At 36.6% G+C, this 24,277-nt stretch overlaps 1 protein-coding gene and 1 long non-coding RNA gene across 2 annotated transcripts in view; both read left to right on the forward strand.

The window, feature by feature from the left end:
- LOC130248196 (uncharacterized) overlaps nt 1-16,467 on the forward strand; it is a 57,408-nt gene extending 40,941 nt beyond the window's left edge. The window contains exons 2-4 of the long non-coding RNA XR_008839608.1: nt 11,313-11,363; nt 11,824-11,883; nt 16,328-16,467. This is a non-coding gene — a long non-coding RNA (uncharacterized LOC130248196). The remainder of the gene's footprint in view (nt 1-11,312; nt 11,364-11,823; nt 11,884-16,327) is intronic.
- Nucleotides 16,468-17,072: 605 nt separating this feature from the next.
- Nucleotides 17,073-19,717, forward strand: LOC130247920 (putative eggshell protein). The gene is made up of 4 exons (XM_056481431.1): nt 17,073-17,126; nt 18,539-18,785; nt 18,918-19,009; nt 19,550-19,717. The coding sequence occupies exons 1-4, from the start codon at nt 17,073-17,075 to the stop codon at nt 19,715-19,717; spliced, it is 561 nt and encodes a 186-aa protein (XP_056337406.1).
- The last annotated feature ends 4,560 nt before the right edge of the window (nt 19,718-24,277 follow it).

The raw sequence follows: 24,277 nt of genomic DNA on the forward strand, positions 1-24,277 counted from the left end.
AAAATAAATGTTAACCGTTTTGATTAATTCTGGAGTTTCCTGAATTCATTGTATCCCGTAGATTAAGCGGAATCTGCACTACCGTTATGATGTGACATGATTTTATCGATTTTCAGGGCGCATTTGACTGGACGAAGCAGGAGGCGCGGCTGCATGAAGACCTTGTAATCATTTAATCACTGATATTAGCAAATTGTATGGAAATGACTAAATTCACTCTTTTAGAGTGAGCAGAAGGCAACCAGACTTATTGGATATTAGTTAACCATACATCCTCTGACTAACTTCAGAGAGTCGAGATAATGTCCATGAGAAGAAACGCAATCCCAGGGCGTGGAACTCTAAGCAGTTTTTGGTCCAATGAACGTACAATTAAGAATGTCGGAATCAAGAAAATATAAAAATCTTAATTGTATCACAACTACTGTCATCAGCGAAAAACATAAAATGGTAAAATTTAAAAATGGAGTAAGATTGAACACGGAGCTGAAAACACGTACAAATAAATCCTAACAGACTTCTTTTTAGAACTGCTAAAAAGGCTTACACGCATTTAACCTTTGACTATTCATCGGATTCCGTCGCTGGGCTTATAGAATGGAATCTTACCCCATCATTTAATCATTCTCCACTCCACAGTTCAAACCTGTTTCAGTTTCTTTCTTCTATTGAACACAAAGGAATGTATACTGAAGAATGTTGAAAAAAGAAAACATTGTTTTGTTCTCATATAGATGTCAATGTCTGCTATCTTCCAGAATTGTTCACAATGGCTTATTTTGTGTGTAACAGAAGAAAAAATTGCTAAATGTATAGAACCCCACCTAGAGTGTGAGTAAATGGTGAGGAAAAATCTTCTTTGGATGAACTATATCTTTACTTAATGCAATAAGTTAACAAATTTTAAATAAATAAATAAATAAAAAATAAATAAAGTTGATTATTGATTTCACAGCCAGTGATGTTAAACTTTGATGAGGACATTGATTTTCTGGAGTGAAGAAAAACAAAAAAATTACTAGAGATTTGGAATGATGCAGAGTTGAGTTAATAATAACAGAGTTTTCCCCATGAACTATTCTTTTAATTTCAAAGCCTATTCTTGAGGACAACATGTTTCAATTAAGCATCCAAAGCTCTGTTTGACTCACAGACTGGCTGGAAGTGAGTTGAGGTCGCTGTTCTGAGATCAGTTGGCAGGCGCACTGAAGAGAAGTCAGCCTGACAGCTGCGCTCTCATTTCCCCATCCTTGAGCTCAACCCAATCGCTGGCAACACAGCGTCTTACAGGGAGATCTTGCCATCAGAGAAACCCGTAACTGGAGAGAGAGAGAGACATATTCCTGCCCGAGATGATGAAACAGAAAAGAATCGATGCGAGATGAATAAGGATTTGCTTTTTCATCCTTCACTCACTCCCTCTCTCTCCCCCTCTCTCTTCCCCTCTCACCCGCTTTCTAAATTGCCTATTCCGGTTTCTCTCGGTTAACATAACTTCAGGTGGGCCGTTTGCCGTGTCTGTTTGAACTGCGGTACAATCCGCTGATGCGCGCAGCTTACCCACCCAATACGTTGCCTACCGAGTGTGTGTGGATGATACACTGCTTGTAACCCTGTGATATTGAGTTTCAGTTTGTTGGAGAGTGTCTGGGGTGAGAGCTTGTACTCGGTAATGGGATTTCTGCCCAAAAGTGCGGAGCACCGCATCGCCCGTGTCCTCAGCCGAGGCCGAACTCAACAGCGGGACTACCGTATAATGCACTCTCATACTGTAACACAACTTAGAAATCGACCGTGCTGTCCGAGGGGAGATGACAGAGAGGCAGATGAAATGCTTCACTATGACAAAATCCAAAAAAACTTTCTGCTGCAGCTTTAAAGTTTAATACTGTATAAACTATATATTGCAGAATTTAGGCCCAAGTTAATGCTGGATATAATGTATAAGAGAGCACACACATCATCTCTGAAGTTGAAATCTTTTTAGGATTTATAGTTAGACCCATTTAATAAAATTTAATGTGAATTTCATTTTTTAAACTAATTCTGACCAATTCTTGGATTGTATAGGCTACACAATTTTAGAAATATTCAACATACAGTTAAAGTCGAAATTATCAGGCCTTCAGTGAATTTTATTATAATTTATTTCAATTTTTTTTCAAATATTTGCCAAATAATGTTTAACAGAGCAAGGAATGTTAAACAGTATGTCCTGTAATTTTTTGTTCTGGAGAAAGGCTTATTTGTTTTATTTCGGTTAAAATAAAAGCAGTTTTTAATAATAATAATAATTTAAAAAAAATTAAGGTTAATATTACAGTCCCTTTAAACTATTTTTTTCGATTGTCTACAGAACAAACCATCATTATACAATGATTTGCCTATTTAACCCAACTTGCTTAATTAGCCTAGTTAAGCCTTTAAGCTGTGAGTTCAAACTACTTATTTAAAATGAACTGAAACAACACAATTCTTGAGATTTCATTGGGACAACTTAATTTGTTCATGTTCAATTCACATAAGTTTGTTAAATGTGTTAACTTAATCAATTTGTGTTGGGACAACATGAATGAATTGTGTCGAACCCTGCATTTTTTACAGTGTAGTCTCTTGAAAAATACATGCAGGACATGAAAGTCATCATAGCAAAGATAACAATCAGTTATAAATTAGCTATTAAAACTTTTATGTTTAGAAATGTCTTAAAAAACTCTCTGTAATAACACAAATTGGGAAAAAAAAATATACAGGGGGACAAATAATTCGGGGGGGGGGGGGGGGGGGTAATTCTGACTTCTACTTTTTATACAGTGCTCAGCATATATAAGTACACCCCTCACAAATCTCTCTTTTAAATTCATATTTTTAAAAGGAAGCTATTCAATATTACATTTGAGCATTTACAGATTAGTCAGTACTGAAGCCAAATCTGGAGCTTATCTAACAAAATAACTTACCCAAATTTATGTCATAGAAAAATATTAAATACAAATTTTTAAAAAATAAAGAGAAACAAAAAAGGAAAAATTTAGTTGAAATTTTGTAGGTTGTAATTTTATTTTGCAATATTTTGTTTGAATTTAATTATCTTTCAGTTTCTAAATATTTTAGTGACTAAAATATCATTTTTTAAAATATATCTGTTTAATAAATCTGTTTTGTTTAAATTCACACAAATACATTGCCTATATTCACTGAGAAAAGGATAAAATATTCATTTTCAAAATGGGGCGTACTCAATTATACTGACCACTGTATATACAGTACAAAGTTGAAGTTAAAAATTTTAGCACTAAACTCTTCTTTATTTGTGATGAACAAATGGCTAAAAAACAGTATGGAGCAATTTAGATAGATGACTTTATTATTATTATTATTATTATTAATATTAATAATAAAAAAACATTATATATACCTTTTTATCAAAAACATTTCTGCATTTAATACAATGCAAATTTAAATAGAAAGCATTCATATAGAAAACATATAAGGCAGAATTAATTCCAATAGCAACTAATGATATATTGAGGCCTTATGAAGCAAAACAACCAGCCTGTGCAATAAACCTAATAATGTATTAATGCTGTAAATAATGTTTAGATACAAGACCTTAATAAACAGTCAGCATTATTGATTTTGTTTTGACTGTAAATGTTTTGACACTCAGATTTCAGAGTTGTTGACTGCATGAACATTTTGATAAATCTTTCGATATTATTTGATTTGATTTATTTATTTATTTTTGAAGAGAAATATTATACATAAAATATCTTTAATAAAAAACACATTTAAACATGGTCAAAAATGGAGCGGGATAAAGCACAAGCTTATTTGAGATACCTGCATCATGAGACACCTATAAAAATATTTTTACCATTTTTATTTATCTCAATTTATTTTAGATTTTATTTATTTAAGTAATTTTTTTCCTCATATATTTTCTACTGTCTGGATTTAGTCAAAAGATTAAAACATTAAATGTTTTATTATTTATGTTGAGCAAATGATTAATTTCTACTAATTCACTTGATATTGTGCTGGGTGATTATTCTGTCTTGATAGGACATTCCTTCATTTTGTTTTTGGCTTAGTCTCTTTATTAATCTGGCGTTCTTACAGCGGAATGAACCGCCAACTTATCCAGCATATGTTTTAGGCAGCGGATGCCCTTCCAGCTGCAACACATCATGGGAAAACATCTATACACTCTCAATCACATACATACACTACGGCCAATTTAGCTTACCCAATTCACCTGTACCACATGTTTTTGGACTTGTGGGGAAACCAGAGCACCCAGAGAAAATCCACGCGAACACGGGGAGTACATGCAAACTCCACACAGAAATGCCAACTAAGCCAGCCGGGGCTTTAACCAGCGACCTTCTTGCTGTGAGGTGATTGTGCTATGCACTGTGCCACCGTGCTGCGTGTCTTGATAGGACATTAGCATAAACTGTTACAAAATCTGTCATTCCTCAAATTCAGGTCAAAGATAAACCTGTACTTCACTTTCTTCTTTCCCCCTGACCTGCACCATCAGCTCTCCACTACATCTTTACACAAATTAATTTTTTAGATTACATTGCAGCTTTGCCTTTTAAGAGACTGATAACACATTCAGCTGTGTCTACAATGATTTTCAGAAAAAAAGAAAGTCTTTTAGCTGTAATCCTTGTTGTATTTTATTTAAGCCGCAAACTCATTTATAGTCCCTGTATTACGAATATTAAAACATAATTTGACTTATAAAAAAGATTTCCATACAGGACTGACATCACAGTGTAGGATGATGGTATGCGACTGTGTGACCTTCTGATCAGAAGAGCTTTTCAAGAGTTCACACTTAGCTGATGATTGATTATAAGCAAGTTTGGCATGCTGTCCTGGGAGAGAGCTCTGAGCTCAAAAGGTCCTTGAGCCCTGGGCTCCCTCCCGTTTGCAGGGCAAGAGGGAAGCTTTGAGCTCAGGTACATCTCGACAACTCCCCCTTTTTGATAAGAGCTGATGTCTAAAATGATTGCTATGAAGAGATATGCTGCTGGATGAGAGTTTGACTGTAGTGCTAAATATAGATTGATCAATTCACTTGTAGTGCATGTTTTTTGGAATATGGGAGGAAACCGGAGAACCCAGGGGAAACCGGGAGCACGGGAAGAACATGCAAACTTCACACAGAAACGACAGTCGGCCTGTTAAAGGACTAGAACCGGTGACGTTCTTGCTGTGAGGCAACAGTGCTAAACACTGGGCCACCATGCCGCCCTATAAAGGGAAAGGTGGAGGAGTAGGGGTGGAAGGGGGGATTCTTCAAATCGAAGATGGCTATAGTGAGAAACCCTGGCTCTTTATAGTGGGTTAGGAATCATCTGATTGGTGGATCATACATAGTTAATGCAGAACCTGCCATGTTCAGTCATAATCATGTGATGCTATCAAAATTACTTTATAAATAAACTTCACTTAAACTCGATAAACACCAGTGCGGTAAAACAATTTAGAGCGACTACCCTAAAACTTTAAATGCTACTTATCTTCTAGTGCTGCATTTGAATTCAGGTTGCTGCTGGAAATGTATGTATGTCTGTGTGCGTGTGTGTGCGTGTGTGTGCGTGTGTGTGCGTGTGTGTGTGTGTGTGTGTGTGTGTGTGTGCGCGTACATGCTTCTTGGCAGCACACTGAAATGCAAATCACTGTTTGGAAATAAAGAGACACAGCCTCCACAGAAAGCAATGCTTCCTCTCTTTCCCCTCTCATCTGCTGTCAGTGTGAACGGGAGCACACTTTTAAATAATGAAACACACACCCTCTCTCTGTCATAAAGAGAAACACTCACACACAATCTGTCATTTCAGAGGGAGGGAAATATCCCTGAAAATCATCTCTGAGGGAGGAGAAATATTGCTAAATATCACACATACACATGCGTACGTACACATACACACACATGCCATCTGCCGAGCTGTTGGGCTTGTGTTTGCGACTTTCTATTTTGGGCTCGGTTATGTCTGTTTTAATGTTGTGTGTTTATTGATTTGGGTGAGTGCATTTGTTTATTATGAGAGATTAGCATGCAGAGTTTAGCTGTTGACAGGAGTTTTACATTTGAACATCTTGGTTTTTATGAAAACAGTGAGATGATGTGGAACGTAGCTGTATGTTGAAGGCATGAAAAATATACATTTGGACTTTTTAATTCTACAATTATGATGATCTTTTTTCCTCCTAAACAACTGTCATTTAGCATCTCTCGATTCTGAGTAGTTTCGTGACTTTGAACTTGAAAAAAAAGACTGAATTTTGAGATAATTTTTTTTGTCTCTCAGAGTTCAAGTTGTATCAACAAGCAATGTATTATTTCACATTGTAAAGATGGTGGCAACATGCTAATTCATTATAACAACATGTTAAACATACTACACTGGTAAAAATGCTGGGTTCCACACTATTGATTTGTGTTGAGACAGCATGAGGAAATTAAGTCAACTCATTAGTTTTTACAAATTTAAGTGGATTGAACATAAAACATTTAAGTTGTCCTGAAAGAAACCTCAAGAATTGTGTTGTTTCAGCTCATTTACATAAGTAGTTTGAACAAACAGCAAATGTCATTTTGAGTGTAGCAACATGATAATTCAGGTCATAAACATGTGAAAACAACATGAGCAACAGCATGCTAATTCATGCCAGCAACATACTACATCCTAGCAATCCCTGTTGAAAAATCCAGCTTAAATCAGCCTAGGCTGGTTGGCTTGTTTTAGCTGGTCGATTAGCCTGGTTTAAGAGGGGTTTTGGCCATTTCCAGGCTGGAAAATGACCAGCTAAATCCAGCTAAAACCAGCTTGACCAGCCTGGTTTAAGCTGGACATAGCTGGTTTTGGCTGGGCTCCCAGTTTGTCTAGGCTGGTCAAGCTGGTTTTAACTGGTAATTTTCCAGCCTGACCAGCTAAGACCAGGCTGGACCACCCCTCTAAAACCAGGCTGGTCGACCAGCTAAAACAAGCCAACCAGCCTAGGCTGATTTAAGCTGTTTTTTTCTGTATGGTGTTAAAACATACATAAACGATGGTAACCACAGTTAGCTTAAATGCTAATATAGGCTAACAGCATGATGGTAATACACTAAAGCATTCTGTAAACAAGCAAAATATTGCATTAATTACTTGCAATTAAAATTAATTCTAGAAACATCTTAACAGTTGCCATGACATAAAATTTAACTTGTTATTTTTATATGTAATAGTACATTTAGGCCCAATCAGCCCTTCCCCTCACCCATACCCCTTGTTTTGCATTTACATGAAGGGCTAAGGGGAAGGGCTAGATACCCCTCGAAAGGGAGATTTTTTAGGACCACACTCGAAACCAAAGGGTAAGATAATTTCCCAGAATACACCAGCCACTACGACAGCATGGCTGCACTCAGAAGTAAGGAGATCCACAAATTAGTATATATTTTTTTGGTCATCATTACGAATTTTTGCAACAAACAAACATATATTTTAATATATTCATAACCACGTTCATGTTTACCATCATGCTTTAAAAAATCGCTAAAATAATAACCACTAAATTTTGCTATCTATAATCCATAATAAAAACTCTTGTATAGTAGTCCCACAACATTCTGACACTCGATGACACTCGAATACCCTGTCAGAAAAGTTTAGTGGCTGGGATTGACCTTTTTACAGTGTCTGCTATAATGTTAATATTGTTTTCTTGTGTTTACATAGATGAATATGGCCAGGGTGTAAATGCACAGTACAGTTACGATCTTATTGCCACATTATATCCTTATGATAACATGATATTGTTGCCTTAGAGATGTCCTGAAGATAAATACCAAAAAAATAAAGCAATTGGAATAATTGTCTATCTCATATGAAGCAAGAGCTCATGATGACATATGATGACATGTGTAGGTGCTGTAATGATGTCCCATTTCTTAGGGGTAAATTTTGAAGCCTTTCCCTTTCACATTCTGTTTCAAGGGCTAAGGTGAAAGGGTGGGGGTACAAAAATAGAATTGGGATTGGGCCTTAGTTATGAACAATGTATCTGTGCACTGCAACGTTTTGTGCAAATAATTTGCCCTCGTAAACTTTACTCAAATTCCATAACCTTCCCTGGAGAGAGAAAAAAAGCTGGCTGGCTGGCTGGTTTTAGCTGGAAGAGCCAGTCTGGTTTTAGAGGGGCTTTGGCCCTTTCCTGGCTAGTTTCAGCCTGGCCTTAGCTAGTCAGGGTGATAGATGACCAGCTAAAACCAGCATGACCAGCCTAGCCAGGGTGGTAGCCCAGCCAAATCCAGCTATATCCAGCTTAAACCAGGCTGGTCAAGCTAGTTTTAACTAGTTTTAGCTGGTTATATCCCAGCCTGGATATAAATGGCTGGAAATGGTTGTTGCTAGATCAGATACGTTTGCGGCCAGAAGTTAACGAGAATTATTTCTATTAATTATTAAATTTCCCATTTATTGTATTTTATAAACGTCTACCCCCATCCCACCCCTAAACCCAACTGTCACAGTAATGTAAACACAGTAGTTGTACCGAGTATTATTTATGTTATCTATTAAATTACACAATAAATTGTATTTGTTAACGCCTACTCCCACCCCAACCCTAAACCCAACCGTCACAGTACTGTTAAAATATTAATTATTGCTATACAGTGTCTTAAAAAAATGCTGCTATATTAATGTGCATATCGCACTTCCGGCCGGCCGCATATCCGATCTAGACTTTACCGCTGAAAATGGACCCTTTAAAACCAGGCTGGTTGAAAAATCACTCAAAACAACTTTCTTCACTTCCTGGTCACATGATACCTTTAGAGTGGGGTTATCAGTGAGTGTTACTTTTCTGCTCTGAATTCATCCATTCGTCAGTCTTACTCTAATTTGTTAGCAACTGCCATTTTTCTACAATCCAGTTGGTTTAAATCATGAATAGGAATTAAATCAAATCAGCTCAAACTGCCCTACATTTTAAAAAATCAATTCAGTACTGTTTCAAGTGGATGCATGTCGTTATAGCGAAAAAAAGACAGTCTTAAAGTTTCATGGCGACTTCATGCTAGAAACACACACATGAAATAAAATACTAGTGATTTATTTTAGTGTGTAAATAGTGTTTTTGATCTAACGTTTAATATATTGTATATATTATAGTATTTACAACAGTTTGTGTTGCATGTTGATTTTGCTACACTAAAAAACAACATGGTGTGTTGTGGAGAACTTAATACAGTATTAATGTAATTCATTTATATTACTTGTTGGATTACCACATACACTATCGTATTACCTTGACAGATTCATCCAAGTACTTTAGTATAAAATGATTCAAAAATACTATATTTACTATAAATTAAAAAAAAATATACTATAAAATAAAAAAAAAATGTCATGCTTCGTAACAATACACTAAATATGCTAATAACGGTAAAATGCACTAAAAGTACAGATCTGATTGTTTGTATTACAAAATTCAAGTGTTGTCAGTTACAAAAGATGCACTATCTTAAAGGTCTGACCCAAGTTTGTTGGTAGCTTGAAAATTTTAGAAGGAGAGACAGGTACATTTTAAACTTTAGTCTCAAAAGAAAAAAAATAGTTGAAACAGAATTTCAGACTGTTGTCTTTGTCAAGCCAGCATAAAAATATTATATTAGAAAACAGTTGCTTTTACTTGTAATATTTTTGTATTTTTACTGCACTTTGATCAAATCACAGTAATCAGCTTAGCTTAAGAGACTTATTTCCAAAACTGTATTAACCCTATATACAGTATATGTGTGTCAAGTGTGTAACATGGGCTGCACATCCTCTGAAGTGCCACTCACTGTGCGCTTGCAGTCATCCCTGGATACAAAAGCGGAGTACAAAAGCAAAAACACACACAGCCTTGTGGCGGCAACATTACTACAATAACCCACAATGATCACAGAGCATTATTTGCCAATGTCCTGTGACCTGAATACAAAACTCTCACAGTTTCACTCTCAAATCTGACTGCACTTCAACTTTACTATTGAAAAAGTATCTTCTTGAATTTTTAATATCCAGCTCACAGCCACAGTTAAATGATTTACATTTGAAAAGGAAAAATAGAGATCTCTAGTGCTCACACTGGCTGTTTAATGTGGTTTTCGCAAGTAGGACATGTTCCTAATCTCCTCCGCTGGTCTTAGAACAACAATCCTCCTCTCATGAGTTGTTAAAATTTGTCAAAATTGGTTATATTAAGAATTATTATTCCGTTTCGTCTGTGTTGGACTGAAAAAGAGCTATGTTATCTAAAGCAGGGTTTTTTAAAACTGGGGCTAGCAACCAGCAGGCAGGCGCAGAAAATGTGAAAGAAAAGCTAAATATTAAATGTTTTTTAACAAATCAGTTCAGAGTTTGTTTGCGACAGCTATGATGAAGACTACTACTACTACTACAACAATGACAACAACTACGACTACTACTACTATGACAAGGACTACTACTACTTAAACAACTACAATGACTACTACTACCACTACTACTACAATGACAACAACTACGACTACTACTATGACGACTACTACTATGACAACAACTACTACTACAAAGATGACTACTACTACAACTACTATTACAACGAAAACTACTCCTGCTACTACTACAACAATGACAACAACGACGACTACTACTACTCTGATGACCAAGTCTACGACTACTACTACGATGATGACTACTACTACTACGACAACTACGACGACGACAACTACTACTACTACTACTATAATGACATCTATGATGACTACTTCTACTACAACTACGATGACATTGACTATGACTACTACTACGACGATGGCTACTACACTCTAAAAACCGTTGGGTTATTTATTTAACCCAATGGTTGAGTTAAAAATATTTGGTGTTTTGTTGGGTTATTTAAAAAAAAATTGGGGTTATTTATTTAATAACTCAACCAGTTGGGTTAAAAAACTATACACATATTTGAGATTTTCCGCTGCCATTATCACCTTTAGGACCCAGCGGAGACATCAAACTGGAGTTTATTCTGTGTTTCTCGTCCAGATTTCGCCAAAACTTTTCAATAAATGGCAGGAAGACGTCTGCTGACACTGTGGTGAAAACCTTGGAAGCAAGCCATGGTTAACCCTGAGCAAATACCTTAAAACTCTGTGTTAGGGTTAGGGTTAGGTTTTTAATTCAGGTGAGATTTTAGTGATGCTGTAACCACTCAACTAGTAAATGTTGTCTGTCAGCTCATGTTAATTTGTGGTTTATTTTTTTGTTTGTTCATTGTAGGTTGCGCTGGACAGAGCGAGCTTTGGACCTCCTTGATAATCTTGTTGAGAGGTGAGAAAACAACAGCTCTGTATTTTGTAATATTTACATCATGTAAAAATGCACCGATACACACACTTAAGCAATATCATATATTGTAAAGGTGTCTTTAAATCACCACATTTCTTAAAATCAAATTATACATTTGTAATTCTTCTGTAAATGCATTTATAAATCTCTGAACAGCACTGGTAGTAAATTATTTGTTTTAATTATTGCGTTATGGCAATTTACTGACAGGTTCCAGTTATTTCAGTAGAAATCTGTGATCAAGAGTTTGACTCTTTTGCAAGTTACTGGTCATGAGAATTAAGCACACTGATGAACATCAGTGTACAAGTGACCATGTAAAATGAACCTTATTTGCCCAACAAATTTGCAAATGTGACGCACCTTAAGAAATCTGATAAAAGACTTATCCTGCATCTAAAAGTGCACATTTTCATAGTTTATTTCTTTCTATCTGTTTAAGGTACCCCTGGAGATGACCACTTGCAGCCTTCCAGTTATCTTTTCTCGATTGCTAAACTGGGTAATTACATGATTTTTGTTGATATTTGGTATTGCAATACATGTTCAAATTATACATCTGACTAGTAAGTAAAAAGTCACAAAATTCACAATTTAGCCCTAAAGACTCCTATTCGTCCCACATAAATAACAGTAATGCATATCTGGCTAACCCCATAGAGACTGTGTCTATTCCTCGTATTATTAGACCAAGAAATAAACGTACTGTGTGCTCCAGAAATAATCTATTAAAAATTAAACCAGAAAAACCACTAAAAAGTGAAAATACAAATTTTATAAAGCTTGGTCTCCTAAACATAAATGAAATATTAACAGATAACAATCTTAATGCACTCTGTCTCACTGAAACCTGGCTGAAACAAAATGACTATACTAGTTTAAATGAAGCAACTCCTCCAGGATTCTTATATAAACATGAGGCTCGTCAAACTGGTCGTGGTGGTGGAGTTGCATCAATCTTTAGTGAGATTCTTAATGTTAATCAGAGAAACGGACTTATGTTTAGCTCCTTTGAAGTATAAGCGCTTAATGTTATGCTTCCGGGCACTATACAAAAACCTGTTATCTCTCGTTCTAATCACCATATATAGACCCCCAGGACCCTATGTCAATTTTCTAAAAGAGTTTTCTGACTTTATCTCTGACTTACAAGTTAAAACTGATAAAATACTAATTGTCGGAGACATTAACATCCACATAGATAATGCTAACGACACATTAGGGCTCGCATTTATGGACTTACTACTTGCACTAGGGATAAAGCAAAATGTTATTGGTCCAACCCATCGCCTAAAGCATACACTAGATCTAATTCTGTCTTATGGAATTGAGGTCATTGATGTAGACATTATACCACAAAGTGATGATATTACAGAGCACTACCTCTTACTATATAAGCTGTGTTTACCTGAAATTAGCAGATCTGCTCCGATATATCGTCCTAGTAGAACTGTTGTTCCATCCACCAAAGATGAATTTATAAATAACTTAGCTGATCTTTCTCTATTTCGAAATGCACCCGCAAACGCAAATGACCTTGATGTAGTAACCTGCAGTATGCATGCCATCTTTACTAGCACTCTAAATACTGTGGCACCCATCAAACTAAAAAAGGCTAGAGAGAATAAAACTACACCGTGGTATAATAGTCATACCCGTGCTCTCAAAACAGCAACCCGTGCCCTGGAACGTAAATGGAAAAAAACTAATTTAGAAGTTTTTAGAATTGCATACAAAGACAGTATGTCCAGCTATAGGAGGGCTTTAAAATCTGCCAGAGCTGAGCATCTCCGCAAACTGATAGAAAATAATCATAACAATCCTAGATTCTTATTTAACCCCATTGCTAAATTAACAAATAATCGGTCATCTTTGGAACAAAATGTTTCACCGCAAATTAGTAGTGATGACTTCATGAATTTTTTCAGTGATGAAATAAAAGGCTTTAGACAGAAAATAGGAGATATTAAACTTTCTGCACCGCCTTATACTTCAGATCCAGTAAACATTCCACTGAATCTAAATAACCTACAGTGCTTCAAAATCATAGAACAGGAAGAGCTAGATAAAATTATAAATAGTTCCAAACCAGCTACGTGTATATTGGACCCAATTCCAACAAAGTTACTGAAATAATTGCTACCTGTTATAGGAGAACCTCTTCTTAACGTTATCAACTCTTCTTTATCTTTAGGCCAAGTTCCAAATCCTTACAAGCTAGCTGTTATTAAGCCTATTATTAAGAAACCACAACTTGATCCTAGCAACTTAGCTAATTATAGGCCTATTTCAAATCTTCTGTTTATGTCTAAAATGCTAGAAAAAGTTGTTTCTGCTCAATTATGCTCCTTTCTGCAGACGAACAATGTTTTTGAAGTATTTCAGTCAGGTTTCAGAGCTCATCACAGTACAGAAACTGCATTAGTGAAAATAACCAATGATTTACTCTTAGCTGCTGACCAAGGGTGCATCTCGCTATTAGTTCTACTCGATCTTAGTGCGGCATTTGACACCATTGACCATGGTATCCTCATTAATCGTTTAAAGTCTACAGGTGTCCAGGGACAGGCTCTACAATGGTTTAAGTCATACTTAGCTAACTGTTACCAGTTTGTGAATACTAATGGACAGCCTTCACAAGTCAGCCCAGTAAAATACAGGGTGCCTAAAGGATCAGTTTTAGGCCCTTTGCTGTTTACAATATATATGCTACCCCTGGGAGACATTATTAGAAGACATGGGATCAGCTTTCACTGCTATGCAGATGATACTCAATTATATATTTCAACTAAACCTGACGAGACGTCTAAACTGTCCAAGCTAACTGAGTTGATTAAAGATGTTAAAGACTGGATGACCAACAATTATCTTCTCTTAAACTCAGACAAAACAGAATTATTACTTATTGGGCCTAAATCCTGTACACAGCAGATCTCACAACTCGACCTACAATAAGAGGGATACAAAGTTAGTGTTAGCTCTACTATAAAAGATCTGGGTGTCATATTAGACAGCAATTTAACGTTTAAAAATCATATATCCCATGTCACAAAAACTGCTTTCATCCATCTGAGAAATATTGCTAAGTTACGAAGTACGCTATCCATCTCAGATGCAGAAAAGCTAGTCCATGCTTATATGACTTCTAGGCTGGACTACTGTAATGGACTGTTTGCTGGCTTCCCAGCATCCTCTATTAACAAACTTCAATTAGTACAAAATGCAGCTGCCAGAGTTCTTACCAGGTCTAGAAAATTTGATCACATCACCCCAATTTTATCCTCCTTACACTGGCTGCCTGTTAAGTTTCGTATTGAATTTAAAATATTGCTTCTTACCTACAAAGCTTTAAATAATCTAGCTCCTGTTTATCTAACCAACCTTCTGTCTCGCTACAATCCAATTCGTTCTTTAAGATCTCAAAACTCAGGGCTTCTGGTAGTACCTAGAATAGCAAAGTCAAGTAAAGGAGGTCGAGCCTTGTCATTTATAGCTCCTAAACTCTGGAATAGCCTTCCCGATAACGTCCGAGGCTCAGACACACTCTTCCAATTCAAAACTAGATTAAAGACCTATCTGTTTAGCAAAGCATACACTCAGTACACCACTTAGCAGGCTTCCACACAGGTTTCTACACCTTGTTTATATGCACTATGAACAGCAGCTACGCTTATTATTCTCTTTATTCTCCATTTCCACCTGGGGATACTCTCCCCGAGGCCTTCAGACTATGCAGAGTCACTGATTTGATCCAAGACCAACGACGAGATGATCCCAAGGTTTCCATATCCTGGACCAGGCCGTATCCTGAGCAGCTACTGTGGTGGTCATGGAGGAGTGGAGAACATGAGACTGATTCCTGTGACGCTCCAGGGACAGACGAGTCTTCGCTGAGGCCAGCTTCCAGCCTCCGTTGCTAAGACTGCAGCTCTGCACAAGATGTTTGGCCAGTGGAGAAATTAAAATGGTCGTGCCCAACTGAGTCTGGTTTCTCTCAAGGTTTTTTTTCTTCACTTTTTCTTCACACCAATTAGTGAAGTTTTTTTCCCTCTCCGCTGTCGCCACTGGCTTGCATGGTTCGGGATCTGTAGAGCTGCGCATCGTTGGATTTGCTCTTCAGTGTTTAGACACTCAGTAGTGATTTTTAAACCAAACTGAACTGAGCTAAACTAAACTGAACTTAAACACTAAAAACTGAACTACACTGTTCCAATTTACTATGACCTTTTATGTGAAGCTGCTTTGACACAATCTACATTGTAAAAGCGCTATACAAATAAAGGTGAATTGAACTGAATTGAAAAATTTACAATTTAAAATTTCTGTTTTAAGGTTGGAGCAAACATCATTTGGTATATGGAGGAGTAGGTAACAAAACCATTCTTGGTCCAAAGTGAAATTCCATAGCATTTTTTCCTCTGTTGAAGTCAGTGGGGACTATCAAGTTTTTGATTTGCTTTATCCTTTAAGTTTTCATTTGTGATCAGCAGAAATAAGAAAATTAATCAACAACTTGAGGATGAGTAAATGATAAATACACCCAAAAATCAGTGAAACACTCATACACTTATTCAGCAGCAAAGGCGAATCCATCATGTCCTTGAGCTGGGTCAGTTGGCATTGCTGTGTGAAGTTTGCATGTCCCTCACAATGCAAACACATGCAGTATAGATAAATTTAATAAACTAAATTGGCCGTAGTGTATGAGTGCGAATGTGTGTATGGGTGCTTTACCGAATTTTTAAAAATTTTTTATACCCACACACCAAAGATAAACATTTTGAGGTTTTTGAGAGATGCATCTAGCAAAGTTCTAGCAAAATTACATCTGGTGAGAAAATCCTGTATAACAGCTCTGTTTTAATCCCAATTTGTAGCATTTCACCTTTGATATAAGGAGCTTGTTTTGAGTTTAATTATTGTGTTTTTTTCTGTTTGATATAAAGACAGCCTTGGAGATCCCGCTTTGGAGATGGTGCTTTAACAACTTTGCCAGCTATCCCTTCTCCACTGCCATACAGATTGTGCAGCAAGATGGTTCGGCCCTCATACCAGGAGGCAAAGCGAGAATTTGTTGATTTGCGACCTCTAGGTGCATTATTTATGACAATACATTTTGGACATTATTTAATTCATGTCTGCATACTTGTATTTCTTTCAGTACTAGAGGAGGAGGAGCAACAGAGACAGAACCCTCTTGTCCTGCTGCTTGGGGATGAACTAAACTAATAATAATAATAATAATTATTATTATATAGTGGTTAAGCCACTTTTTGGCAAAATAACCCAACAAATTTGTTATTTTTTAACCCAAATTGTTGGGTTAACCTTAACAACACAATGGATTGAGTTAAAACAACTCTACAGAAGGTCGGTGCCAAATTGACCCATCATTGGGTTACCTGTTGGGTTATTATTAACCCAACTGTTTAAGTGAGTACTACAACAATGACTACTTCTACTACTACTACTACTACGACAACTACTAATACTACTACAACTATGATGACTACTACTACTACTACAACTACGATGACTACTACTACTACGACGACGACAACTACTACGACAAGGACTACTACTACAATGATGACGATTACTACTCATATGGTGACTACGGCTACGATAACGACTACTAGTACAACTTAGATGACAACGACTACAACCACTACTACTATGATGACAATGACTATGAGGACGACTACTATTACGACTACTAATACTAATATCATGACATTCAAGGAAGTGACAATCATCAAAAATATACAAATTTGCATGATCACATATTGTTGTACGCGTCAAATACGTTTCATTTCATGTATATAAAAATAAAAATATATGTTACAATTTTCCCCAATTAAAACACCTAACATTTTTGGGCATATATATATATATGTATATATATATATATATATATATATATATATATATATATATATATATATATATATATATATATATATATATAGTTAATCTTAGTTAATGCTTGCTACAAGTATTAAAAATTGGACGGCATTTATTAATAGTAGCTTAGCATTAACTAATGCATTATAATAATCCAAACTGTTACTTGTTAATTATATAAAGCATTGTAAATTAGCAAGAATTACCAATAACTGATATTTTCATTAACTAACATTAACAAAGATAAATACTATAATAAATCTATTGTTCATTGATTTTAAATGCATTGAATAACATATGAATCATTACTTGATAGTGTTTTCAATCCATGTTTAGCTAAACAGAGCCAAACAAAATACTCAATTTCTGCATCTAGCAGCCATCCAATGCTATTTTTAATTTGTTTATTTAAAAAAAGTCATTCAAGCTAAATTTGAACTTTCGACCTCTCGCACTTGACACCAGTATAGAGTATCGTATCAGTTCCATGAGTGCCGCCTGACTGACACACGGCTACTTTTCATGGCCCATATGCGTCTGGCAGCTGCTTTCCAATGTTTCATTCTGTGAAGGCAATCACTGTAACGTGGCTCTGCATGTCACTGCTCAAATGCACTTCATGATCAAAATTAGAACTTACTTGAGATCTGCCACTGTCTGTTTTGTACTTTTGTACAGGAATACTGACAAGAAAAAGAGAAATCCATTTTCAGCTCTTGGCAGAATAACTTTTAGCGGGTAGTGAATTAGAAACAAAATTAAGCCTAAAGAAAAATAAACTCATTTTAAAACCAGCCCTGCTTTTTACTCAAACTCTGAAGGCAAAATCAGTGTTAATTATTATATCAAATAAACATGAAGCGAATTAGACTTTGCAAGTAATTAAAATTATTTGATTTTGCTTCAGATGACTTCTTTTTAAATTTCTGCATGTTTCTTTGAATATGTGTATGTATATTCTTTGATACCTGAAAAAAAAATTGAGAGGAAAGAGCACGTTTCCCGTCGAGCCCACTTGCTCAAGATTTCATAATGTTTTCCCAGGAACATGGAGTATTTAATAAGAAATGTCTGATGCATATGGAAAAAAGTGTGTCTCCTACAGGTGGTTTGTTAAGCCCACTCATCTGTACAAACACACAAATACACAAACTCACATATCATTTACTGAAGTAAAACTGGAATTGCTGATGGTTTACTTTCACTTAATAATAAAAAAACAATACTACGACAACGACGACTACTATGAGTAGTACTACGACGTTGACTACGACTACTACTATTACTACGATGACAACTACGGCTATGACTACTACTACTACTACTACTACTATTACTACTATGACTTCTACAACTACAACTATGATGACGACGACTACTACTATGATTATGACAATGACTACTACTACTACTATGATGACGATGACTATGGCTACTACTACGAAGACAACGACTCCTACTACGATGACAACGACTACGATTACGATGACAACGACTATGGCGATGACTACTACTACTACTAGTATAATGACAACGTCTTTGACTACTACTATGACGACTACTACTACGATGATGACAACTACTTCTACAACAATGACTACTACTACAATGACAACGACTATGATGACGAAGACTACTACTACTACTACGATGACTATGAATCCTACTACAACGACTATGAATCCTACTACAACGATGACTACTACTACTACGATGATGACGACGTCGATGACTACTACTACTACTACGATGATGATTATGACTACTACTACATTGATGACTACTACTACTACGACAATGACTATGACTACTACTATTAAGATGACTACTACTACTACTACTACTGCAATAACAACTACAATGATGACGACTACTACTACGACAATGACTATTACAATGACAATGACTACTACTACGATGACAACGACTACGATGATGACGGCTACTACTACTACTACTACTACTATGACTACAATGACTATGATTACTACTACTACTACGATGATGATGACTACTATGACAATGACTATGACTACTACTACGATGACAACGACTATGATGATGACAACAACTACTACTACTACTACTACAATGACTATGATGAGTACGATTACTACTTCTACTACTACGATGATGATGACTACTACTACTACTACTACGATGATGATGACTACTATGACAATGACTATGACTACTACTACGATGACAACGACTATGATGATGACAACAACTACTACTACTACTACTACAATGACTATGATGAGTACGATTACTACTACTACGATGATGATGACTACTACTACTACTACGACGATGACTACAACTGCTACTACAATGACGATTACAACTACGACAATGACTATGACTTCTACTATGAAGACGACTGCCACTACTACTACTACAATGACAATGACTACGATGACGACTACTAGTACAACTACTACTAGTAATAATAATAATAATAATAATAAATAGCAATTCTTAATTTTGGCAACTGTAGTTCTTGCTCTGATTTGCTCATAGTAGGTGTAAGGTTAAGACTGCATATGCTCAATAGGAATTTTGTTCCAGAAATAATGAAAAAAAAGGAGCTGATCAAGGTCCTTCTGGGGTAAACTTGATGTTGCCACACGTATTGCATAAACTCAGAGATTGCAAAGTGAATGGTTAATTCACAGTTTTTTCAAACTGGATGCACCTCAACCATGATGAAATTTCAGTCCTTACACGACCTTGATTAAAAAAACATAATTCCCATACACTCTAAATGCACAAAGCACTATATAAATGTCCCCAAAAACAATTTAAATGAATGGATATTTAAATGTGTGGTTAATGTTCAACTCACACTGGTGTTGTCTTCCCTAACACAAAGGTATTCCCCATCTCTATTCCCCTAATGCTCTTTCTGAAGGGTGAAGAAGAGAGATCTCGCGTCCCATCTGGGAGCGGCTTTACTATAAGTCTGAATCATGCAGGAGGGACGGAGGGCGACAGACGCTCAGACATCTGTCCTGCTCCCTTCAGAAGAAGCAACAACATGAGAGACCTCCGTTTTATGAATTCTACATGAATTCTCTGCCACACGCTTCTGTTTGGTTGCAGTGGCGAGACTCAAAGCCCCGAGCTTCTCCAGCTGATGCGCGCTCTGCTCTGTCTGTGACCTTATTCTCATAGCTGATGGTCAGGCCTTTGGAGAATTCTTAGGAATTATTGATTTTTTTTTGCACCTTCCTAAATAAATGAATTTTAATGTTGTCTTTTCAGCAACAAATATAAACCGTTTCCTGATGATGTTTTCAGAGACCTAAAAATAAATGCACACATGTTTCTGTCTCCTTGTTTATGTACATGTGGGTATAAGGTATTTCTATTTTTATGTGTTCTGTCTGTCAATCCATCCCTCCATCCATCCACCTATCCATCCACCCATGTATTATTCCATCTATCCACTCATCTATCCATTCATCATCTATCCACTCATCCATCCATTCATGTGTCATTCCGTCCATCCATCCATCCATCCATCCATCCATCCATCCATCCATCCATCCATCCATCCATCCATCCATTCATTCATTCATTCATCCACTTGTCCACCCATCCATCCTTCCATATATCCACTCATTCATCCAATCATCTATCCACTCATTCATCTATCCATCCATCTATCCATCCATCCATCACTCCATATATCCACTCATCCATCCAATCATCTATCCACTCATTCATCCATCCATCCATCCACCCATTCATCCATCCATCATTTCGTCTATCCACTTATCCACCCAATCATCCATCCATCCATGTTACATTCCTTCTATCCACTCATCCATCCAATTATTCATCCATCCATCCATCCATGCATGCATGTATCATTTCATCTATTATCTAATCTATTCACTTATCCATTTAGTCATCATTCACTCATCCATCTATCCAATCATCCATCCATCCATTAATTTATGTATAATTTCATCTATCCATTTATCCATCCATCCCTCCATACATGTATCATTCCTTTTTTACACTCATCTATCCAATCATCCATTCATCCTTCCATCCACACACCCTTCCATCCACTCACCCACCCAATCATCCATCCATCCATCCATGTATCATTTTTTCTATCCACTCATCCACCCAATCATCCATCCATCCTTCCATCCATACATCCTTCCATCTAGTCATCTACCCATCCATCCATCCATGTATCACTCCATATATCCACTGATCCATCCAATCATCTATCCACTCATCCATCCATCCATCCATCCATCCATCATTTCATCTATCCACTCATCCACTCAATCATCCATCCATCCATGTATCATTCCTTCTACCAGTCATCCACTCAATCATCAATCCAATCATCCACCCATCCATCCATCCATCCATCCATCCATCCATCCAACCATCCATCCATCCATCCATCCATCTCCCCTAACTTCCCTGTAACTTCTGTTTCTGTCTATTTTTCCATCTGTCCACATATTGTGGTGAACATTTTGTACAGACAAGCAGCACTCAAACGGTCTTCATCAAATGCAAAAAGCTTGCTTTACAAATGGCTACCTCTTTGCATTAATATGCCATAATGTTTCCCTTTTTAATTATGACACAGGCAGATCTACAAGATATGTCAGCATTTAATACTGAAATCACAGATTTAAACTAAAGCATCTGTGATTAGATAGCAGTGTATAAAAAAAAAACATGCAGAATATAAACTTTCTGCTCTCTCAAGTCCAACACTCCTGCTTTTATATCCTCATCAATATAATCCCTCTTCTCTTCCATCCGAGAGAAAGGGAGAGGGGGAGGGAGAGGACTCTGTCTGAGATTTGGCTGTCTAAATAGCACACATGTGGGGCTTTACACATATTTGGCAGGTTCAAATAGAGAAGAATGCACAGCTTGCAGTCCAGGTGTGTGTTGAAAATTTTTGTTCTTTCATTTTTTTTTTGTACCTCCAACAAAAGAGTGCCAAACTTTCACAGGAGAAAAAAAATCTTGTGAAGTCAGAAATGACAAATTTCCTCCAATAAAAAAGTCACAGATACACAGAGCAAATCCATCTCTTAAAGAGTTTATTGTACACTGGAACTGACAAATGGATGGATGGATGGATAGAATGTTACATGGACAGACTAGCTAGATAGATAGATAGATAGATAGATAGATAGATAGATAGATGTGTCTGTTGTGCTAATACTTGTATACGGGTGCAGAGTAAAGGTCTCACTGCCTCATTAGTGGTAAGGGCTGTTGAAGGAACATGCTTGTAAACATGAAAGTGTATTAGTGGATCACTCTCAATCCAAGTAGCTGGACATCTGCACCATCAAAGGCAATCCACAAACGCATATGCAAACAAGGACGTAACCTGTGTACCAGTGCCAAACATGAACGGACCTCAAGGAAAGATCAATGAACTAACTTGTTTGTACATGCATAAGTGTGTGTGCTTAGTGTGTCTGTGTATTTGTGACATATTAGCACACAAATTTGTATAATGACATGGGTATGACACAGGTATTACAAGGAGGAGGTGATTTATGAGGACATTGCACCATGTCCCCATTTTTCAAAAGGCTTATAAATCATTTAGAATGAGTTTTTTTTAGAAAGTTAAAAGCGCTTAGTTTGTTGCAAGGGCTCGGGTTAGGTGTAGGGTAGGTAGGCAATGGAAAATACAGTGTGTACAGTATACAAATCAGTATGCCTAAGTAATGTCCCAACAATTCTCCAAAACAAACCTGTTTGTGTGTGTGTGCGTGTGTGTGGTCTTTATGGACCATGATGCAGGCTGATTTAACCAGTAATTGAGTTTGGCATAGAGAACACACACAGCTGCTTATAAAACACAAATGTTGCTTCCACACTAGAGATTTCAGCACAAACTGATTTATCTTCACTGTAAAAAGCGATTCTGAAAAATAATATAATAAAAATAAAAATAACTTTTAAAAAACTAATAAAAACATACATTTCTGGAGATCGTGAATTATGTATTATGTATTAAGTACATATAACTGCATTTTATTTTTAAAATGAATGCTATGGGGCAGTATGAAGCCGTTCCTTTTCGCGCTTACCAGCTTACCTCTATATGGACAGCTTTCCCGATGTTACAAGTTTGTCCTCTTAGCTCGCCATATACTGTACGTCAGCGGACTTGAGATGCAGAGAGGAGTTGACCACGATGACAGGGTTTGAGTCCCATAAAGAACGGTTCCAGAAAGCGTGTTGGACAAAAACAGAATCAAAAAATAAATAAAAGTAAAATAAACAAGTAAGTAACAGGGTAAGAATGTGGTAAAAATCTGAAAATGTGGCAAAAATCAGATTAGGGTTTTTTTTTTCTGGATTACTTTTGAAAGTTGTTGGTTGGGTTTAGGGAAGTGGGTGGGCGAGTCAATCAATACAAATGGTTGGATTTAGGGAAGGAGGAGGGTGGGTCAGTCGATCAGTCAGTCAGTCAGTCAGTCAGTCAGTCAGTCAGTCAGTCAGTCAGTCAATCAAACAGGCAGTCGACAGCGGCCTCTGGTGTGTTTACGTGAGAACAGCAGGTGCGAATGGCAGTCCCAAGAGAAATTTGAGATCTTAAAAAGTGTACACAGCCTCTGGTGATGTATTTGGCTCTTTCCAGAAGTGTATATAGAGGTACATTTTCAGAATGAGCCTGGGTTCTATCTATCTATCTATCTATCAACCCAGGCTCATTGGAAATATGTGCCTCAGGCTGCATTTTTGCTTATGTGTAAAAATACATTGTTTAGCTTAAGTTTTGTTGCGCGTTTCAGATAACAAATACACTAGAGGGCACTGTCTAAATTTATGTGAATTTGAATTATGTTAATCAGGGTGTGTTTTGTTGTATGTTTCAAATTCACTTTTTTTTTCAGTTTTGTGGTATGTATTTGGTGTAGTGCAAAGAATTGCTCAAAAAATAATGCTTCATTTGTTGATTATATGTCCCTGTAAATATC

Source organism: Danio aesculapii, chromosome 20, assembly GCF_903798145.1.
Source record: "Danio aesculapii chromosome 20, fDanAes4.1, whole genome shotgun sequence".
Classification (NCBI taxonomy): domain Eukaryota; kingdom Metazoa; phylum Chordata; class Actinopteri; order Cypriniformes; family Danionidae; genus Danio; species Danio aesculapii.